This window comes from Sinocyclocheilus anshuiensis, unplaced genomic scaffold (assembly GCF_001515605.1).
Source record: "Sinocyclocheilus anshuiensis isolate Anshui unplaced genomic scaffold, SAMN03320099.WGS_v1.1 scaffold694, whole genome shotgun sequence".
NCBI classification, from domain to species: domain Eukaryota; kingdom Metazoa; phylum Chordata; class Actinopteri; order Cypriniformes; family Cyprinidae; genus Sinocyclocheilus; species Sinocyclocheilus anshuiensis.
The window spans coordinates 2789029-2806662 of record NW_015542477.1 but is presented as its reverse complement, the minus strand read 5'-3'; the positions used below and the strand labels follow the sequence as shown (position 1 = coordinate 2806662).

The window sequence follows — 17634 nt, the reverse complement described above, 5'->3', positions numbered from 1 at the left end:
TTACGTTTTTCATGAAATAAAATTATATTTATTAAACCAACTTTCTTCATATGTACGTTTATACTTGTAACATTTCTGCTGTTTGGCTATAAAAGTAACTGACTCTTTGCCTAATCACGAGTCACGATCAAAGAGACGACAAAGAAAAGGGACTGCTGACACATGAAACGCACAGATTCGTTCAGTCCCATTCGCGAACCGGTTCCAGAGATTAATTGAAAAGATCCGAATCAAAAGAACAGTTCGTTCACGAATCGGACTTAGCAGGTTAATTTTCTGTTGTATTATGTCTTTTGGCCATAATAATAACTTTTGAAAGCATACATTTAAATTAAATATGTATATTTTTTCTTATAATTTTCTATTTGGTGTGTATTTTTGGCTTAAAAAACAGCATCAATTATTTAATTTACATTTAATGTTTAAATTAATTTTATCAATTTAATTCGTGACTTGTGTGCAACCTTAAAAATACCGCGAATACAGAAAACAAGAATAGCTTGACACTAGTCACATGACCGTGATGTGAGTCACATGATTTTGCTAAACAAGAACTGCTTGAAAAATGGCAGCGTTCTTACAGTGGAGACGTTTTGTGTTTTTCGATAAAGAAACGGTGAAATATCCGAGCGAAAATGGGAAAAATTTCCAACTACCGGTGGGAATATCGGCCTGTGATTCAGGTCGAGGACACATTGTGCTTGGAGATATCCTTAATATACTGACGTCATGCTTGAGGCTAGTTAGCAATGATGAATCTAATAAACAATAATACTAAGTATATTTCATAATCATAGTTGTACAAATCATAAATTGTAGCGTATTTTAATAGGTTGCAGTAAATCTGCTTTGTAAAATGGATAATGACATTGTATTTTCTTTTATATTTTTCATGAATTCAACATTCAGTCCTTTCTGGATGATTAAATATGATTTTAGTTATGCCATATGTGTCCGTTTTCGTTAACTCCTGCAATGCACATATGGACGGGCAGATCTGGTTTTTGACCCGCTCCCTGCAGCCGTCCAGCTTTCAGGCTTATAAGCTGCGCGTGACACACCTGTACCAGCTGAAACAACACAACATCCTGGTGTCTGTGGGTCAGGATGAGCCTGGCATCAATCCTCTGGTAAGAATCACGACAGGTGTCTGCTGAAGATACATGTCAGTGCAAGTGCAGATCTGTGTGTGCTTTAGAGATGTAAGTTGATTTCTAAAGTGCATGTGTTTGCCCATCAGGTGAAGGTGTGGAACCTTGATAAGAAGGACAGCGGCAGTCCTCTGTGTACCCGGATATTCCCTGCCATACCTGGAAACAAACCTACTGAAGTGTCTTGTCTCAGTGTACATGAAAACCTTAATTTCATGGCTATAGGTAGGATTTTTTAAATATATGTTATAGGTAAATAAAACAATTTACTTAAAATAAAATACATGTTAACTGAAATAAAAGTATAAAATATAATATAAAAAATACTTTTTTCATTCAGTTTAACTATATTTAAAATCACCAAAACTAATGTCAAAAACACAACAAAATTACTAAAATGAACTAAAATTAAAATGGAAAAATATAAAAATAAATCTAATTTAAAATATTAATATTTTAATTATACTATAATAACAATGTCAGTAATATCTGTGTTAAATGCTCAGGTTTTACAGATGGCAGTGTTGTGCTGACGAAGGGTGACATCACCAGAGACAGACACAGTAAAACTCTCAGCCTCCACGAGGGCAACTGTCCAATCACAGGCCTGGCTTTCCGGCAGGCTGGCAAAGTCACACACCTGTTTGTCGCCACTTTAGAAAAAGTGCAGGTACGTTATTTACATGGAATGTGATTTTCTTCATCTTTGGAAAAGCGTGTAAATCCAGATGAAAATCATACTGAACTGAAAGCAGCATTATTCTTATGTTGACAGTGTTACACATTATCAGTGAAAGAGTACCCTCGTATAAAACTGGACACACACGGCTGTGCCCTCCGCTGCTCGGCGCTCACAGACCCCTCGCAGGACTCACAGTTCATAGTGGCTGGAGATGACTGTGTGTATTTGTACCAGCCCGATGAGAGAGGACCCTGTTTTGCTTTCGATGGGCACAAACTTCTAACTCACTGGCACAGAGGATACCTGCTGCTACTCACACACAATAACAAGTCACCCAGCAAGTAAGACTCATTGTATTGAAAGAATCATTGCTCACAATGAAGTAAGACTCATTTGTATTGCATAGATTATCTGTCTAAACTTAAAGGGGTCATATGATGCGATTTAAATTTTTCCCTTCTCTTTTTTGAACCTTAAACCGCATAAACACATTTCATTACACCAAATAATGTTCTTTTTAGCAGCATCATATGACCCATTTAATACACATTCACATTTTTGACATTTAACTTGTGCAGATCTGATTATGGCAGCAGACAGACATCCCCTACAGAAAAGCACATCCTGACCATTTATGACCTTGACAACAAGTTCATCGCTTACAGTGCGGCGTTTGATGATGTCATTGACGTTCTGGCAGAATGGGGCTCTTTTTATGTCCTAACGAGGGACAAAACACTGTATATGCTGCAAGAAAAAGACACGCAGACCAAGCTAGAGGTTAGTACAGTGTTATTATCATTAAAGAAAACTAAAGGAAACTTTTTTTTTTTAATCTAAAATAAAAAGTAATATATACCACCATTCAAAAACATATTATTTAGATGCTGTTTAAGAAGAACCTGTTTGTGATGGCCATTAACTTGGCTAAAAGTCAACATCTGGACAATGATGGTCTGTCTGAGATATTCAGACAGTATGGAGACCATCTCTACGTCAAAGGGGATCATGATGGAGCTATTCAGCAGTATATTCGGTATATTTGCAGTTTCGATTTTTTGTTACACATTTCATTGAAAATCAGGCAAGTCATGTTTACCTCTTGATCTTCTGTCTCTCTCAGCACCATTGGGAAGCTCGAGCCCTCATACGTAATCCGTAAATTTTTGGATGCACAAAGGATACACAACTTGACAGCGTACCTACAGGCCCTCCACAGGCAATCGCTGGCCAACGCTGACCACACTACTCTACTGCTCAACTGTTACACCAAACTGAAGGACAGCTCCAAGCTGGAAGAGTTCATAAAGGTCTATAGAAAAGAGATTTTGGCCTGAATGTGTATTTAAGCTTTGACCACTAACAATGCTTTGTATACTCTGCATCCTTCCTCTGAATGTAGAGCAATGAAAGTGAGGTGCATTTCGATGTTGAAATTGCCATCAAGGTGTTACGTCAGGCCGGTTATCACAGTCACGCCGTGTTTCTGGCAGAGAGACACATGCACCATGAATGGTATCTAAAGATCCAGCTAGAGGATTTGAAGGTCAATATATGATATGAACTGTTGTAATGCTTTTTAACAAGTTTATGTAAGCCAATACTTAAGCCAATACTCCTTTTCAGAATTATCAGGAGGCTTTACGCTACATTGGAAGGTTGCCATTTGATCAGGCAGAGAGCAATATGAAGCGCTACGGGAAAATTTTAATGCACCATGTGCCTGAAAGCACCACCATCCTCTTAAAACGCCTTTGCACCGGCTATCACCCCAGCAAAGACACAACCGACAGGGACAGCCTGGACAGGCCTGCGGAAAACAAGGTCATTCATTTGGATTAGCATTAGCACCTTCAAATAATCTGGCATTGTCAAGAACATAGTGAGTTAAGCCAGATGACTTGAGATTGTACCTCAACATTTTCTTACCTTTTTACAGGCCAATCCAGAAGAGTTCATCCCAGTCTTTGCCAATAACCCACGAGAGCTGCGAGCGTTCCTGGAACACATGATCGAGGTGGATCCGTTCTCACCTGAGGGAGTTTATGACACTCTCCTAGAGCTCAGACTACAGGACTGGGCACATGAGCAGGACCCAGGGGTAAAAACATGCTTTGTGCAATCTGTAAACATACCACACATATATCTGTTTTATTATATTATGTTATCATTGACAACATCTGCACCTGCAAAAGCTGATGGAGAGCTTTGCAGATTTCTGAAGAATTTGACTTGTTTATTTATCAGATATTTTTGTTAATTTGATTATGATTTTAGGCAATTAATAAAAGCGTGGTACTCCATAAAACTTATTTGACCTTATTTAGGACAATTCTGCAGATTCCCAAAACTGAAAATGAAAATCAATATTTCATACTGTACATTATAAAACATTGTAAATTGCACAGAATAAGGTAGCATTTAACAAAGATTGATTTTAGCTTTTAGTTTTTAAAATAAAACTAAAATAATTAAATTTAAAATAATTTTTAGACATTTTTTTTTTTTTTTTCAGTTTTTGGCCATAAAATAATTGTATACAGATTCCATGTGGCTGGCCATAGCTTATCACATTGTAGCTGCATTATGAAGTATAATCTCAAAACCATTTTTACATTTTTTGGGGGTAAATTTCAATTGCTTACTGTTGTAAAAGCATAAACTGCAGGAAACACATCGCTCTTTCTGTCTTTTGTCTGACAGAAGAAGAAAGTCCTGCAGGAGGCAGCACTGTCCCTGCTGAGGAGTGACAACACTGTGTTTGACAAAGCCCTGGTGCTCTGCCAGATGCACAACTTCAAGGAAGGAGTGCTGTATCTGTATGAAAAGGGCAAACTGTAAGCGCTATTCCTTATCACTGTCGATCTCACTTACTCAGAACGTGCTATAAAAGTTATCTACATAACTTCTACAGCTTTGTGTGACAACAGACCACAATTACTGACTGAATTCCTTTCGGAATTTAATAATCTAATCTAAACTTGCATAACATTGAGCTTTCACAACTAATAACAGCACAAAAGCAAAAGTGACAGAACAGCCTATTTCTGCAGGTACCAGCAGATCATGCATTACCACATGCAGAATGAGGAGTACGGGAAAGTCGTGGAGGCCTGTAAACGTTATGGGGACAGTGAGGTGTGTTTGTGGGAACAGGCTCTGGGCTATTTTGCACGCAAAGAAGAAAACTGCAAGGCCTACATTAGTGAAGTCCTGCAGCACATTGATGAAAATAACTTGATGCCTCCACTTCTGGGTGAGTAAAAGGCAACAAAAAAGTTGTTGGTCGCACCTCTGTTGTGTTTTTCACACATCTAAACATGACTGCGTGACCTTTCAACACAGTTCATACTTTTCGGTTCTCTTTGCTCTTTACCTTCCAGTGAACTTAAGATCATATATTTGTAGTGTTGTTCATACTGTTCAGCATATTTTTGACCTTATATGAATGTCTGTGTTGTAGTGGTGCAGACTTTGGCTCATAACTCCACAGCATCACTGTCAGTCATAAAAGACTACCTGATAAATAAACTGGAGCGGGAGACCCAGCAGATTGAGGAAGATGAAAGGAAGATTCGACAGTATAGAGAGGAAACGGCCCATCTTCGTGCTGAAATACAGGAACTTAAAACCTGGTGAGCGAATCAAGGATTCATTCTTTAGTGAACGTCATTAAAAAAAATGGATCCTACAATTGATAGTATAAGAATGTCATTGTATATTTAAACAAATGACATTGCTCTTTCAGTGCAAAGATCTTCCAGAAGACCAAGTGCAGCATGTGCAACAGCCCACTAGATCTGCCATCTGTGCACTTCCTGTGCGGCCACTCTTTCCATCAGCACTGCCTAGAGAGCTTTGCAGACAGCGAGGCCGAGTGCCCCACCTGCACCCCTGAGAACAGGAAAGTGATGGACACGTTGCGTGTGCAAGATCAGAAACGAGATCTGCATGATCATTTCCACAGACAGGTACCGTTTTTCCTCCTGCAGGACATGCTGAATTGATCAAAGGTGCCAGTTAACTAAATAGAATTTCTCTCTCTCGTAGCTCAAATGCTCTAATGACGGCTTCTCAGTCATCGCTGACTATTTTGGCCGTGGAGTGTTTAACAAACTCACTCTGATAACGGATCCTCCTGGAGGAAAGAGTGGAGCTGGGAATCTGGAGGCTGAATTCAACAGAGATCTGCTCATTAACACCAAGAGGAATGTTTGAGAGCCGGACTGGAGTTCATATTAAAAGAAGAAGTCTGACTCTGGTCTGCTCCAGAAACAGCTTGAACGGCCTTTAAACAAATCCAAATGAACCCCCGCAACTCCTCTTCTTGGTGTTGATTTATTTATAGGCCGGATTGCGGAGAGCAAGATGACAGCTTGTGCAGAATGTCTTCACATCTGTTTAGTCTGCAACATCAGATCAGCATAAAGTGGAAAGTATCAAAACCACAGTGGGTGATAACATTTAAGATCTTGCACTTCAAGACTGTGACCTTTTCAAGCTTTGAATTCAGCTGCCATAGGCACACTATAGAAGACAACTTGCACAACTTACTTTTGCATCCCTTAATAATTTATGTATAATATTTAATTAGTATTGCAACCATTCATTAGTGCAGATAAAGCAACTAATCAACAATAATCAATGTCAAATGCCTATAAAAGTGTCTTTAATAGATGTAAAACATCATTGACTTGTAACTTGTACATTGTATTTTTTGTATTATCTCAGATGTTTGTTGAGATCTTAATTTGTCATGAATTAATAAAAATGAAATATTTACACAGTATTTTACATCGCAGAGGCCAAAGAATACAGAAATGTGTAAAAAATATATTTTGAAGTCAGTCATTGGAAAACCAATGAACAAATCTACATGTATTTACACCTTTGCTAGTGTCTTGAGTCTAGTTTTCAAAACTATTTGGCGAGTTAGAAAAGTTTGCAAAGCTAAACAGCTGAACCAGCAAGAAAAGATGCTAAGAACCACATCCACATCCTGTTCTCAAGAGCTGATCCATGATGCATAGAACTGCTATGTCTCTGATGACTGCCAAAAAGCTTGGTTAAAATCACCTTTTTACATCTTGAACCTATTTTAACAACAAAACCACCATGGCTTAATGTGTTCAAACAATATAATCTTTCAAAAGGTTCCCCAATCACAAGGGTGCCCAAACTCGGTCCTGGAGGGCCGGTGTCCTGCAGAGTTTAGCTCCAAGCCTAATTATGGGAAGTTCGGCTCTTTTGGTTTGGCTCCCTTAGAAGAGCTGGCTCTTGGCTCCCAAATGGCTCTTTATTTAGTATCACTCAGAACCTTCTATTTTAGCACAATTTAGCAATTGTGAATGGTTTGTGTGTTGGTAAGCAATTTTTTATTCAGTGTTTTCATAAAAGCCTTATTTTTATGCTTTTTTTTTCGTTACAAAAAAAAAAAACACGGATACTATTATTTAACATTTTAATAAAACTTTAACTGAACACAGAACCACATCAAACAAATAAATAAAGGCAAAAGTCTTAACATTAAGACACTTTAGTCAGAAATGTTATTTCATTCAAAAATATCAGATGCCTCAGCTTGGATGTGCTGATGCGATTTCTCTCTGATTATTTGTCCTGTTTATGAGAAGACTCTCTGGGGGGACCGATGTTGCAACAATGCAGTGTCTTGCTACCTTAACCAACGCGCTTGCGTTTAAATCAGTCCTCCCATGTGATTAGCCGCATGTGTATCTAAAATAGAAGGCTCCGGCTGAAGATTCGGCTCTCCCCGACGGGAGTCGGCTCTTCTCGTTCGCTACAAAGAATCGGCTCTTAGAGCCGGCTCGTTCGCGAAAGACACATCACCTGAACCAGCTAATCAAGCTCATGCTTTGAAAAAAAAAAAGTGTCTGAAAGTAATTTTCAGATGCAACGGGGGAAAAAACGGGATAAACAAACATGAAACTTGTAAATAAAATAATCAGATATATAGCCTATGTACAATTTAATAACATATAGCCTAGTTTGATATATGAATTGGGTGTTCGTCAAAGATTGCATGCGGTCGGAGATTCCCGTGTTTACGGCTCCGTAAAATAACCTACTGGAAGCTCTGTAGTTTTGCTGTATAGGCCTATAAATAAAAATATTAAAATTACAAACACACAATAACATTTTAAGTTACTTCCATTTCTGAAAAAAAGAATGTAGGCCTAGTAATTTATGTTATAAATACACACGCCTGATTTTTGTTTTAATTATCCATCGTACATAAAAAAAAAACTAAAAAAAACCCATTTGCAATCAAGACTGAAAAAAGCCAGAAGTGAATGTAAACCAGATTTGGCCCAGACTCTGTTGCTATCTGTGAAGCCAAGCATAAGAATAGCCTACTAATGTACATTTGTTAACCCACAGTAACACATTTTAACAGATTAATCGCATATTTTCGTTTGCTGCATGCTTTTAAAAACACAATTAAAATTTTTTTTTTTTTGAGGAAAATTAAAAGAAAGATACGTCACGAATAAGTTGCATGTTCAGAAATAATAACGGCAGGCCTAATAATGTTATAATGTACCAACATTATAAACACTATAGGATATTTTAGTTCCCCGCACTTTACAACAAATCCTTTAAATTTAACCGTATCAGAACAGAATAAGAATTTAAAAATATATAATTCTAATGGATAAATATAATTGCAGTATATAATAATATATGCTTAGCAATAAACATGCCAAAACAAATTAATTTATAAAGAAACAGTAGTGATGTCCGGTTCGCGAACGAATTGTTCGATTTAACCGGTTCTTCTTAGTGAACTGGTTGAACCAGTTCACCAAATCGGACTGAATCGTTTGAAACGGTTCGCGTCTCCAGCAAGCATTAATCCACAAATTACTTAAGTTATTCACTTTTTAACGTGGCTGACACTCCCTCTGAGTCAAAATAAACCAATATCCCGGAGTAATTAATTTACTCAAACAGTACACTGACTGAACTGCTGTGAAGAGATGAACACGAGCAGAGCAGCATGTGCGCAACGTGCCGGATAACGAACGTACACGCCCACTGCTGTCGAAAGAACCGGTTCGCGGAAAAGAACCGGACTTCCCATCACTACCCTCTTGAGTTTTTCTGTTCTTTCTCCCGCCATATTTCAGCAGACTGAGGGAAACCACATGGTTTCTCAATGGCGTGAGTGAACAATTCGGGTTTAGCAGTAAACTTGTAGGATTTAAGACTTATTTTTTCAGGACTACAGCCATTCAATTAGCAATTAGCATGTGTGCTAAAACACTTAAGCAAATACATACGGCTCGTCCAATGTAATTGTGATGTCCATGTCAAATAAAATGTAATAATAATAATAATAATAATAATAATCTGCCTGTCAGGTATTAATTAGACAGGCGTCATTTAAGCTAAACATATTATATAACTTTTTGTGGACTGGAAAAGTAATTTTGTATTTGTTTCATCATTGGATTTTCTCAAGATTACTTTGAAAGGATTTAGAAACGTTTATTAACAGGAAACGGGCGTATGTTTCTTATGTGCTTTTTATTTTATTAGGAAAATACCATATACGTAAAAAGAGGGGTTTTTGCAAATCAAACTATAAAGGACTTTAAACTATACACAACCCTGCAATGTTTTTAAAGCACTAAAAGTAATGTATCTCTTTTTTGACAGCTAAAGTTGTTAATAATGTGACCATGTAATACCTCTTGTTCTTGTGCCATCATGAGTTCAATAACATCTGTCTCACGCACTTCCGCTGAACATCTCGCGAGATCAAGTTTCCTTGGCAACAATACACCGTGTTTTCATGGAGAAGTCTGAGCGACAAAAGGTTTGTTATTATTATTAATGTCAATAATTGAATCTTGCGTACCATGTTAAATACGTAAGAATTTCTTTAAGACACGAATGTAGTGTATTTTCTGGCTCGCTATTCGATGTAGCTCGTAAATCAATGTAGCGCGTCCATCAAACACCAAGCTACAGTAAAACATTGTTATTCCTTAATTTCTGCGTGTCACATTTTGTCTACAAATGTTATCTAAAAGATACTGGTTATTAGTTGCTTCCTAAAACGGTTTTTGGTAGGTTATAATAGTCCCGTAAAGCAAAAAAGCTAAACCTGCGTCTCTAAACCTAGTAACGTTATGCTGCCTAACTTACCTAGACAGCATTTTAGGGCATCATAGACATGTTCTGAGTCAGCAGCGTTTTGGTATCACTATGACTCAAAAATACATTCTAGATAGGCATCTCCCTAGGTTATGAGACCCAGGGCCAGTTGCATAAACGTAGCCTCCATGTTAAGACTGTGTCTTAAGAACTAACGTTAGTTTGACCAACTAGAAGTTGCCAAGGGGTAATCAGTCTTACTTCTCCAATAGGGGTTATGCGCAACAGACGTCCGTATTCTGTTAACCGGGTCTCGTCGCTTCCGGTTCAAGCGTTTTGCATATGCTTAGTTAAATATGAAGCAGTTTTACTCAAGATGCCTTCAAAGTAGATACCAATGATGATCATAACCAATGTCCATCACATATGCGGACTGATATCTAAAAGTTTTTTTTATTTTTATTCTTTTCACATTTAGATATAAAAATTGAATAAAACGTCAGCAATAAAAACAGCTAGTTGGTTTAACTGATTATCTTAAAAGTCCATAGATATCGCTATTATTTAATACGGCTGTTAACACGTTCTCCGACAAGCGGAAGCAATGAGACCTGTTTTCCGAGTTTGGTCAGGTGATGTTCGACATATACCCTATACAAATAAGACCAATCTGCCTTTTCATAACTGAATTAAAAAAGTTATGACCAGTCTTGAGGGAAAAAAAATTAGATGATTATTAACTTTTTAAGACTAGTCTAAACAGTTTATGCAACCGGCCCCCAGTTTTAGTAAAACCTAAAAAGTGCAAATAATATCTGCAAACAGATTAAACTCAAAACCAACCAGCCATACGACGAGAGTTTTGAGGTGAATGCAGAGGAGGCGGCCAGTGTGCATACACCATCCCCAAGACAGATGGGTCAGACTGTTTACCACTTCTTTACAGTTTACCTACCATTCATCAACTGTTTTTCATGCCATTATGTCTTTATTTCAGTTTCCAGGAGGACAGGCAGGCAGAAGCAGAGCGCCATGGCCACTTATGCTGGCGATAAACTAGAAGAGGACACTAAAGTAAGTTCACTAACTCTTACTTGGGGAAAGGATAAAATGAAGTTTGAATGACCTGTTCATATCTGACAGCAGAGAAAGAAAGAGCCGCCACCTGGTGCCCATGCTACTAATCAGAATGATGAAGAGGATGAGGAGGAGGAGGATGATGATGACGAGGATGATTCTGATGACACAGAGTCTGATGAGGAGGAAGAGGAGCCTGGATCTGCTCCAGAAGGGTAGGGCCGCTCATTTGAGACACTGTCTGCTGTCCAAGATGAGAGAGATTGATTGATTTGAATGAAATTGTATCAAAGAGGAGATATACAGTGATGAAGTGGACAAGTTGTATAAGTTGTAACACTTTTCAGTAATATGTTTTATCAATAGTACTAAGAGCATTATACAGTAGTTATAATATCTACTCAAAACAAAAAGCTACTTTATTATTTTTGAAAATAATGTGGATGTGTGTGTGTGTGTGGATGATTTCTCACAGTGCATATGACCCAGCCGATTATGAACATCTTCCTGTGACAGCTGAGATCAAAGAGCTGTTTCAGTACATCACAAGGTTAACAAGCACCAACTTCACTGCATTTGATGTGCACCTGCACACAAAACACAAACAGAAAAACATCTGGCAAACTGACCTTTAACACTCTTTCACTGCAAATGAGTGTTTCTTCAATTATGAGCACTTTTGACCCTGTCGACATTAAGAAATCTTATTTATTACATTTGTTTGCTAACAATGTCTAACAGTGAATATACATAACATCACAGGAGAATTCTGTCATTTTTTTCTAGATGTACATGAACATCTCAATATATGTATTGAGTTGGTGGTGGAAACGATGAAAATTTAAACACAAATAATATTTTCAAACTTTTACATTTGCTAAAATTAGAAATGCACAGTAAGTAATATTTAGGTAATTTTAATATAATTGTTTATATAGTAAAAAAAATTAAGTTTTAAAATGCTAAAATATATAAAAAAAAAAACGTTTTCAAGACAGTTTTAATGTGAACTTTTATAGAAAAAAAATCAACCTTTGAGACATAAGAAACTCAAAATACACTCTTTTGACTTGTAGATATCTCATGGATTCTTACTGGTATTAATTGCATGAGTGTTTCTTTCAGATATACTCCACAGACAATAGAGCTTGACCACAAACTGAAGCCCTTTATCCCTGATTTCATCCCAACTGTGGGGGACATTGATGCTTTCCTCAAAGTGAGTGAAAATGTTCAAATCTGAACCGGACATGAATGTCCAGTTTTCAGTTTCTGAATCATTCTGTTCAACCCACAGGTACCACGACCAGATGGGAAGGCTGACAATCTGGGTCTCCTGGTTCTGAATGAGCCGTGCACTAAACAGTCAGACCCAACAGTAATTTCCCTGTGGCTGTCAGAGAACAGCAAACAACACAATGTTGCTGTGAGTTCACACACTCGCACTAGATGACTTAAGGTGCTTCGTTTATTTTGGCCTAGCAAGTGAAATGAGAAAGTGATGCACATCTGTTTCACAGGAAGTGAAAGTCAAGAGCATTGAAAACCCAGAGAAGAACCCCAAAGCCATAGACAACTGGATCGAGAGCATTAGTGAGCTGCATCGGTCCAAGCCTCCAGCTACCGTACACTACACAAGGCAAGCACTGACATGAACCAACCACAAACATCCAGAGAGCAGAACACAACATCTATGTCATTTTGTAACAAGAGTCTTGTATATTTCTCCAGACCCATGCCAGATATTGACAGCCTGATGCAAGAGTGGCCGCCTGAGTTTGAGGAGCTTTTGGGGAAGGTTAGCTCCACTCAAATATGTTGTTTAAATACCTTTCTGCAAATTCAGTCATGTTCACCTTCACTTCTCCATCTGTTCATCAGGTGAATCTCCCCACCGCAGATATTGACTGTGATTTGGCAGAGTATGTCGACATTATTTGCGGTAAGTTGCATGTTTCTTGTATTTACATCTTTGATGCTTTTGTTCTTTTTTTTGTAACGACTGTTAGTGTAACCTGTCAGGAATCCTGGACATCCCTGTGTTATCTGTGTTATCTGTTCTGTGTATAAGAACCGGATTCACTCACTTCACGTGCTGTTCACACTCTACTCTGAATTTAAAAACTCACAGGTTAGTTTCAGATACTCTACAATATTAAATACATAAAAAAAATCTATTTTCATACATCCTGTCTCGTTCTTAGCTGTTGTGTCGCCAGTTGTAGCTGTGAAGTTACATTCTGTCATGCATCTCAGATTGTGTGAATTCTTCATATGTTTATGTTTAGCAGACTTGTTTTAGTAAAAACTAATTTCTTCAAACTGTAGACTGGGAAATGTGTCTTCAAAAATCATCAAATCTTCTCCATAATCCACTGCCTAATTATTTCACAGTTTGCAATGAATTGGTCTTTTCTTATTAAAAGGTAAAACCAGATAATGATGGGTTTCCTTGTTTAACTCCACTTCTTAAATTAATAGATGATTTATGACCTAGACTCTATATACTGTTAAATAACAGTAAGTACTGAATAAATATCCAATAAAACTAATACTGAATTAAACTGAATCAACAATAAACACTGAAAGGCATCTGGTGATTTAGCAAAGTAGAATGATATAAATATACATAATATATAAACCATAATCAGTTTTAGACATTTAAATGATACGCTGAACCAGAGCAAGTAGTTTTTTTAATGAATTAACAATTGGTCTGATATATACAATATGAAACATGTACATGAGGCGTTGTCTAATATACAGTGGTGTGAAAAAGTGTTGGCCCCCTTCCTAAAAACTGCATGTTGTGTTCACTTGTGTTATCTTTTACTAATATTGAAATTTGTTTGATGATCTGAAACATTAAAGTGTGACAAACATGCAAAAAAAAAAAGAAATCAGGAAGGGGGCCAACACTTTTTCACACCACTGTATCATCTGAATAAGAGCAGCCCTGCCTTCTTCCTTGTTCTAACTGCTTTTTATTTTCTTGTCGTGGTTTTTAGTGGCTATTCTTAACGCTGAGGTGGCAGCAGTTTTGAGTGCTATAAAGAGGATCATATAAAGAATGTCTACATATTTGAATGATTATGAATCAAATAATATACTGATTTAGCAACAAGAAGATCTAGAAGTCTATATCAAGAAGTCTAATTTCTGACTTACGATGCCTGGATGTTTCATTCATGTTTGGCTGTTTTTCTTTGCTGTATTGGGTAAGTATGACTAATAATTTCTATGGCTAGATAGTAAATAATATTTAGAATTTTCAAAAGCTAGATATATTACATATATGATGTTTACTTAATAGCCGACAATAATTTCATCTGTCAGCCAATTACTACATTTTACTTTTATTGTCATTCATATGATATAGTGTCTTTCACTCAGAAGTATTTGCTTATTAATAACAACGAACATACATATTGATTGACAGTGAGAGAAATTAAAGTCAAAGAAGTGAAGACGGGCCTATACAATCGTGTTGAACTCACTGGAGAGGAACTTGATCAAAATATTGCAGATTCTCTGAAGTCAGTGGAATGGACCAAACGAAAGGGATCGATAACATGTCTATGTATTACAAAAACAAATATATTCAATGCTTCATACAGTCAATGCTGTGGAACGGCTCATTTCTATTTAAACAACAACACCCTCATTCTGGAGAGAGTGACAGCAAGGGATGAAGGAGTCTTCATTGAAACTATAGTTACAGGAAATGGAACTACAAAATGCCTAAACTTTACATTAATTATTCAATGTAAGTCAGCCGAATCAGAGTCGAGCTTATTCATGTAGAATTCATCCAATTATACTGTGCTTGTATGTTATGCATTAACATATTTTACTTTAAGATCCTCCAAATGCAACAGAAATTGTGGTCTCCTGGACCTCCAGCACATCTGTGGCTCTCAAGTGTGAAGTGAGCGGTTTATTCCTGCATCTGATGTGGAAGAGAGAAGGAGTCCCTATTCTAGAGAAACACAGACACTCATTCAGTGAGAGGAACCAAACTCTACACATCAGCAACATAACCAGCTCCGAATACGGCACGTACAGCTGTATTGCTTCAAATGCATATGGAGAATCAGAAAAGCACACATATATTACCAGTGAGCAGTTCTTCATTCATTGTGCACCTTATATGAATTTGCTAAATCATGCCAGATTGTAATATTCTGTTTAGGACAGGAATTAAACCTAAAACATTTTTAAACACAAAGGCACTTCGTAAGACATCTTTAAAAAGAAAGTAACACTGTGAAAAAGGAAGCTGCATTGCATAATCATGTATTTTTCTGTTTTTTTATTTAAGGTGGAAATTCAACTGTTAACCAAGGAAATGGCACTAGAGATAAAACTCAGTTTGATCAAACTGTGCTTTCAAGTGGACTTACACTCACAGGTGTTTTGGGACTGTGCATCGTGTTCTACTGCCTTTACAAATACCATCACAGTAAGATTTTCTCCCAAATACATAATCAATGTTCATAAATGTTGCTTTAGCAAAATAATAACTCTTTGTTTATGAAACCCACATCCTCCATGATTTAGGTTGATTCTGTGATTCTGTGATTGTTTATTCAGTTTTTCAGTCTCAATACCTCGTAATCTCAACATGTCAGTTCTCACCCAAATATTCTCACAGGAAGAGTAGTACTAACCACAGACAAATTTTCCTCTCAACAAAACTCACCAGATTCTCTGCAGACTATCCTGAAATACATGGCATGTATAGTATTATAAAATGCACTGTGTAAAATTTGATTTTGTGTAGTGTATTTTACATTGGTTGTATTTTTAAGGCCAAAGAGTGGAAATTGGCAGAACTACAGATGAAGGTTAAAAAAAAAATCTGAGCTGCAACTAATATTATACAGTATCTTGTAAGTTATAACCGCACTCTTTAATACACAGGGGATGCAGACAATGTCCATGGAATTTATCAGGTAATGCACAAAAAGGCATAAACAGATAAATAATGATTTCAGTATACACAGTTTGATGGACATTAATATGATTAACATTTATTATCTTTAACTTGAAGATCCCATGAAAATAAATACTGCCGTTTTGTGGCTGTTATTCCATGTCTGTTAGCTTAAATGCCTCTATGCCCGTGCACATTAGCTTTAAGCACATATACACATTCCTCTTCCAGGAAAACAAACAATATTGATGACTCATCTTGCACTTGATGGGTGCGTGCATACATGGTTTCATCCAATAAAATGCTCTTTAAAATTAGAATGTTTCCTCATCCTGTTATCACTTGCTTTTAGCGAGTACCTAATCATGGTTCAGGTTGTAAAGTAACGTGTGACCTAAAAAGTTTCAATATGTCAACACAATCCTAAAGTAATTTTATGGGGTCTTTAAGTCAAATAACAAACTCTTTGTATCCAGTGGAATTCTATGAATGATTTATTTATATAATTGTTAATATACCTGTATACACTGACAACTCCTGTCTCTCAGGAAGTACCTGACTCTGAAGAGGTGACTTCCTTCTTGTACGTCTACACAGACTTCATTAAGCCGAAAGAGAGCAGCCAGGCCTCCGCTGCAGCGCAACACTTTGAGGAGTTTGGTAACTCTGAGGTTGGAGGCACAGGCAGGGAAGAAACCGTCGTTCTGTATTGGGTCACTAATGATCAGTCCACAGCATGTCCTGAAACTGGAGAGGACAAATGATATTCTACAATATTACATTAAATAATAATAATTGCTTTTCACAATCTACAAATGCTGAGGTACTTGTTTTGCATGATTTGTATTAAGTGGCATTTATTCACGTTTTGTAAAGCACAGGATTTTAAATGTTTCAGTTCTGGGTTGTATTATTGATGAGCTTCTTTTTATTTCTCCTGTGATCAGCACTTTAAATCTGTAGCGGAGGGCCAGAAATCTGACACACGGCCTGCTTCACGAACAGCCACTGCTGAATTAGAAAGACTCACTTTGGACTGAAGTCTCCTTCATGGCCTATTTTCATACATCCTGTTTCGTTCTTAGCTGTTGTGTCGCCAGTTGTAGCTGTGAAGTTACATTCTGTCATGCATCTCAGATTGTGTGAATTCTTCATATGTTTATGTTTAGCAGACTTGTTTTAAAGGGTAAAACAGGAGGATGATGGGTTTCCTTGTTTAACTTCACTTCTTACATTAACAGATGTTTTATGTCACTTTACATTTAGTATCAGGGGATTCAGACTAGCTTTTATTAGGACATATACTGTTAAAGGGGTCATATGATGCGATTTAAACTTTTCCTTTCTCTTTGGAGTCTGTCAGAAATCATAGCACGTCAGCTGTCTTAACCGCGGCTTGTGTACTGCATCATCACTGTGTCTGTCACGAGACTCTGTTGCCCTTTCAGACTTGAACTGATCATAAAACTAACGACATATTAACTGTCTTGATATTTACTTTGAAAGCTGAAGCTCGCGATTATGGTAAGGGGCGTTACATTTCCGACGCTTGCTTGTGGTGTTCGGCCAATCACAATGCACTGGGTCAGCTGGCCAATCAGAGCAGACTGCGCTTGTCAAAGGAGGGGGTTTTGATGAAAACGACGTGTTTGAGAGAGGCGGGG

General features: G+C 37.3%; 2 protein-coding genes and 1 pseudogene across 2 annotated transcripts; all 3 read left to right on the top strand.

Annotated features, from left to right (window-relative positions):
- Window positions 1–525: 525 nt before the first annotated feature.
- LOC107693978 (vacuolar protein sorting-associated protein 11 homolog) lies at window positions 526–6558 on the top strand. The gene is made up of 16 exons (XM_016493593.1): window positions 526–707; window positions 982–1130; window positions 1241–1376; window positions 1658–1821; window positions 1927–2174; window positions 2412–2613; window positions 2718–2869; window positions 2957–3143; window positions 3236–3379; window positions 3460–3657; window positions 3773–3934; window positions 4537–4670; window positions 4887–5089; window positions 5297–5468; window positions 5582–5804; window positions 5884–6558. The coding sequence occupies exons 1-16, from the start codon at window positions 566–568 to the stop codon at window positions 6049–6051; spliced, it is 2784 nt and encodes a 927-aa protein (XP_016349079.1). The 5' UTR covers window positions 526–565; the 3' UTR covers window positions 6052–6558.
- Window positions 6559–9586: 3028 nt separating this feature from the next.
- LOC107693971 (intraflagellar transport protein 46 homolog) lies at window positions 9587–17260 on the top strand (annotated as a pseudogene).
- LOC107693975 (HEPACAM family member 2-like) lies at window positions 14173–15759 on the top strand. Its single transcript, XM_016493589.1, has 4 exons — window positions 14173–14252; window positions 14474–14800; window positions 14895–15152; window positions 15356–15759. The coding sequence occupies exons 1-4, from the start codon at window positions 14204–14206 to the stop codon at window positions 15532–15534; spliced, it is 813 nt and encodes a 270-aa protein (XP_016349075.1). The 5' UTR covers window positions 14173–14203; the 3' UTR covers window positions 15535–15759.
- Window positions 17261–17634: the final 374 nt, after the last annotated feature.